Raw genomic sequence first — 5,164 nt, forward strand, 5'->3', positions numbered from 1 at the left:
TATATTTTTTGTTTACATTATAGTTTTTGAATACAAATTTAGTTTAAACAAATTCATAATTTTATGAAAATATTTTAAAAATTAAAAGTAAATAGGGTTAGTTATCAATTTTTATAAATAAAAAGTGTTTTTGTAAACTTAAAATAGAATTTTTTGAGAATATTCTTTTATAGAGGCAAATATAGAGGAATACATTGGAGACAAACCCATCTCTATTGTAAAGTTTCTCTGTTTTAGAGATAAAAATAAAGAAATACATTGGAGATGGTCTTAGTAAACACACAACGAAAACCAGTGTAATCGACGGCCGAAGCCAATAAATAACCTAAGATTAAAATCAAAACGTCATTGCTTCTTTGTTGATACATTTTTTACTGTTTTTGCCTCAAATTGGGGCCCTCAATCATGACACTCGGATGACTGTTTCCAATTGAAAATTTGCGGACTTGCAAGAAACACGAAGGGTTTATATAACAATATCTAAGAATTCAAACAAAATAAAAAACTTCAGAAAAGTCATAAACTTAAACAAGCATCAAGAACTCCAACCATATATCAAGTAGTCCATCCGTCACCAAGACCGTAAGCATCTCTATAACCGGCGTGGACATGGTCATGGTCCCCACCGGCGTTTGCTTCATCCAATATTTTCTGAACTTTCTCTGGGATAGGTTCTTCAGAGACCCGTCTGATGGATCTCGGGAATGCAGAGACGAAATCAGCAATGTAATCTGTAAGCTCGCCCGATTTGCTTTCCTGCATCAGCAACAGTATTATTGAATTTGTGTAATTTTTGTAAGATACATATACTTTTTATGATAGAAATTGCTAGTAACTAGTAAGAAATCTAAAAAATGTAAAACTTCAGATTAATTTCATCAATCAAAACCCTGCAAATTTGTTTCCCACAAATGAGTCAACTCAAGCAACACAAACACAGAGGCTGTAGATAGAGAAGAGCATGATGCTATGGAGAAAAAAACACTGCAAAAAGAAAAAATGTACAGGAGAACAATCAGATCATATTAATGTTAAAAAGCTCAATGACGATTGATTAAGACGATCTATATTTTCAAACTGGGTGAGGTTATTATAATACTTTTGAGTCATCACAAGCTATCGTTTTAGAATGAACAAAAAAAACCTCTGCTTTGTGCAATTCAATAAAGCTATACAGTCCAATGAATCTCTAACCTGAGGCCACCGGCTGCCTGAATGAGTAACAAACTTTGCCTTTGGAAGAGCCTTAGCTACACGTTGGCCTTCCTGGATCCATACATCAGAAACTTGTTTAGACCAAATCACTTGCATCGGGATACCATTGACAGCATCTGAGTTACCCCAGTGTGCAATGTCAAAGCTATGGTTTAGCTTCTTAAGCGAGCCAAGAAGAGCTTCCCTCCCGTTTCTTCCTTTCAAAAGTATCCTATGAGCTTCGACTTGCGATAAAGTCATCTCCTTTGAGCAACGTAAGCTCACCAGCTTCTTGAAACCAAACGAAAACCCTAACAAGACCTCTCTTATTACAGGTATGTGCAAAACCCACAAGGGCAGTGCTGGGTTAAGACTGGGGTCGACAAGCGTTATACTCCGAACACTTTGGGGATTCTCGGAAACCCAGTTTGCAGCTAACCCGAGAGCTGAATCATGAAGAACCAAATGCACAGGAGATAGACCCAAAGTATCAATCACTTGACCTAAAACCTTAGCTGTTTCTTCACTCCCAAGTTCAATAGCTTTCAAGCTTCTCCGTTTGGAGTTTTGAATCTTCATGATTTCCTCGTAAGGCAAATCTCCAGTCTCAACCATCTGATCAAACGCCCAGAAAACGCCTTTCTCTTGAATCAAACCGTAAACTTCCTTAACTCTACCCAAAAACCCTATCTCTCTATCTCCTCCACCTACCACTACCATCGATTTGTCGGAGAATCCATTTCCGGGTAAATCGATAGCTACACCGTGAATCCCTTTAGATCCGAGAGACTGGGTCACCTCTCGAAACGCGTACGAGCTAAGCCCTAACCCATGAACGATTACCACATTCTCCGACTGGATCGGACCAGATTCAGCTGCAAAGACTTCGAGTGGTGATTCGTCTGGGTTTAACTGGACTTTGATGGTTCTTCCATCTGAGTAATGTTGACGGAGAGAAGGTGGGAGCGAGAGAAACCAGGATCTGGGGTCGTTCTGAGAGAGAGATAGGAGGAGGAGAGTGGCGAGTGAGGAGATGATTGTAAAGTAGAACCAAAAAGGAAAAGGGTTTTGAGATTGACGTTTAGGGTTCTTCATACTCGATTCTTTACTCCCAGGAGGATCTATGGTTTTCGTTACATCTTCTTCTTCTGTGATAATCGCCATAAAAGAGAGCTTTGGAAGATGAGAGAGAGAAAGAGAGAGAGAGAGAGTGTGGGAGAAAGTGAGAAGTGGAGCTGTCTTTCAGACGACTTTCTCAGTAAACGTGAAAAGAGGAAAGTGTGCTTTAAAAACATCATTAGAGCGTGTTATTCTTGTATATCAACTTTAGTTCAAGAGATCACTTTTCAGCATCTCCAATATAATACTCCATTTTTTTCTTCTCACTTATAATGGAGTGATAAACAAACAAAAATTAAATTACTCTATTTATAGAGTAAACATTATTATAGAATGAGATATGGAGTTAGTTGGAGAAATTCTTATTCCGTATTCATTTTTATTCCATTTTGAAAAAAAAAATAGAAATACCCTTAGAATCTGCGCTAAACACGGCTTATATTCCGTTTTTTATTTGTTTCGGCTTATATAGTAATAACAGATATTTATATATAATTTTTTAATATGAAAATTTATAGTTTGCAAATAATTAATAAAATTTGTAATTTGTAATTTATAACTTGAACATCAAATATATACACTACAAAAAATAACCTTATTGTAACTATAATTTTTGTCACAAACATTTTCTATTTCTGACGTTTTGTTGGTACTAAAAAAATATTTTGATATTTTAAACATTATTTCAGGAAGATATTTTCTTTTTTTTTTAGTTTATGTAAGATTTCTAGGAAAGTATTTGGTCAAATATGTGTGTTTTGAGTATATTGAGAAAAAATTTACTTATACACTTTGTTTAGTATAAGTATTCATCTTTACGACCAATAAAAAAATATTTTCATAAATATAAATCATTAATATGTAAAAGACTAAATCAATTCTACCTTATTTTTTTCTAGAGAATTTGCATACAATATATACCAACTTTCCTGTGTATTTAGGTAACTCACATAAGTTAATGTGCAATTTTTTAAATGCCAAATCAGATCTTGTGACTACATCAATAAATAATAGCTGACATATGAATTTTTCAGAATAAATTGTCGACTATATTTATCTTTCTTACCTTTTTTATTTTCTCATCCATGTTTTTATTCATCTTGTCCTCTCATCTTTTTCTTTCTTCGAAAGCTTCATCTTCATTTCTTTGAATCATTTCGTTCCTATTAGGATAATTTTTTTCTTTTTTTTTGCAAATATCATGTTGGAACATTACAAATCACTAGATTTCTTATTTTTCTTCCAGATTTCTGAAAGAAAACTCCAGATCTCTGATGAAATCTCCATGTTTCTTTTCTTTTTTGCAGATAGTCTCGTTTTGTTCTTGTAGCTATTGTAGTTATTGTGAAAGCATCTTCTCTCTTTTTTTTCTTAGATGAAAAGTTTATTTTGTGATAGAGAATGTTAAATACAGGAGGAGACGAGATTTATCTCAGATATGGCAACAACAATGATGTATCTATTTTCTTTTTGTGCTTTAGTTTCTCCAACGAAACAACTCTTGATAAAAAGTAAAACTGTTTGTTAATTAAATTATATGGATAACTATTATAGAAAACCGAGCTTCCGACAATACAAACCTATGTGCCATCTATTCATTTTTGGTAAGGGCAGTGTTGTACTTATGCTTCATCTCATATCCATCTTACCAAAATACGCAAACTTTATCGTTACTTACCTGATTACCATCTTTTCTATGTATATTCACCCAAATAACTATTTTTCTAACCATTGTCTTCTCTCTCATGAGTATCTGTTGATGAGATTGAGCGTCTTTTTTCAGTCACGTAGCCGGCGACACAATCATCTCCTCACATAATCAGATGGTGATGCAATCTTCTGTCTCTCACGTAGCTAGCGACGCAATCACGTCTATTCGGGAGAATCGAGATACAAAGCCTAAAAAATGTCAGCTACTTTACACGATTCACTAGTTGTATGTTTGTAATTTGTGTATTTTATTTTTTGTTTCAAGTATTTTTTTTTTTAATTTTGTTCTTCTGGTTACAAAAATCAAGAATGTTGGTTTCCACTTGTCATCTGAAAAGTTCGATCTAAGAGAAAGAGTTTCGATAGTGAACATTGAGTTTTTGAAAAATATAAACCCTTATAAATATGGGTTTCTAGTTATTTTAGGATTTAATTCCTTCTGTTATCCAAAGTCAAAGAAGGTTGATTTAGACTTGTCATTTGAATAGTTCTAGTTAAGAGAAAGATCTTTCCAATGGTCAATACTGCGTTTTGAAAAATTATAACCCCTTATAAGTTTAGGTTTCAAGATCTTGTATTATTTTTATATCCTTTGTAAGACTGTTGTTAAAATACATGAACATTTTGCTTTAATAAAGTTTCTTTAGACCATGATTAAAAGTTCTCATTATCGTTTTATAAAGTAATATACTTGATAAGTTTTGTTTTATTTTGGTTTGCAGTTAGATAGCAATGAATTTTGCACAACAGAATCGCCAGACAATCCAAAAGTGATTATCCACCATTCGAATATGGATATGTCTATAAGGTTGCTGATATATTAGGAAAAAAGAGTTCGCTCAGATAGAGAACTTACACATTATAAGTGTTGTGAAGTTGGCTAGAGGACTAGCGTTCAGTTTTCAGAGGCTTTGTTCCATTGTCTCATGCAACAAAGAATATTGACGAAGGAGAAGATTTCTGGTTTACATTCTCTGATCAACCTATGAAGTTTTTAATGCGGGGATTTTTCTGACAATAGGCTTAGCCTGTGAGGAAGATCAAACAAAAACAGAGCCGTTATTCAAAAAAATGAAGAAACCTTATCTTTGGATGCTAAGCTAAGGGGGACAAATGCACAATTTGAAGCTTGCAATAATCA

The 5,164-nt window shown here is 33.8% G+C and overlaps 1 protein-coding gene and 1 long non-coding RNA gene across 2 annotated transcripts; one reads left to right on the top strand and one right to left on the bottom strand.

Annotated features, from left to right (window-relative positions):
* Positions 1 to 329: 329 nt before the first annotated feature.
* On the bottom strand, positions 330 to 2,468 carry LOC108813383 (protein AUXIN RESPONSE 4). Its single transcript, XM_018585923.2, has 2 exons — positions 1,195 to 2,468; positions 330 to 756 (listed from the first exon to the last, which is right to left on the bottom strand). Exons 1-2 carry the CDS (start codon positions 2,356 to 2,358, stop codon positions 556 to 558), a joined length of 1,365 nt encoding a protein of 454 aa, XP_018441425.1. The 5' UTR covers positions 2,359 to 2,468; the 3' UTR covers positions 330 to 555.
* A 939-nt stretch (positions 2,469 to 3,407) lies between these two features.
* LOC108810012 (uncharacterized) lies at positions 3,408 to 4,345 on the top strand. The gene is made up of 2 exons (XR_001942946.2): positions 3,408 to 3,917; positions 4,097 to 4,345. It is a non-coding gene; the product is annotated as an uncharacterized LOC108810012 (long non-coding RNA).
* Positions 4,346 to 5,164: the final 819 nt, after the last annotated feature.

Source organism: Raphanus sativus, unplaced genomic scaffold (assembly GCF_000801105.2).
Source record: "Raphanus sativus cultivar WK10039 unplaced genomic scaffold, ASM80110v3 Scaffold0138, whole genome shotgun sequence".
Lineage (NCBI taxonomy): Eukaryota > Viridiplantae > Streptophyta > Magnoliopsida > Brassicales > Brassicaceae > Raphanus > Raphanus sativus.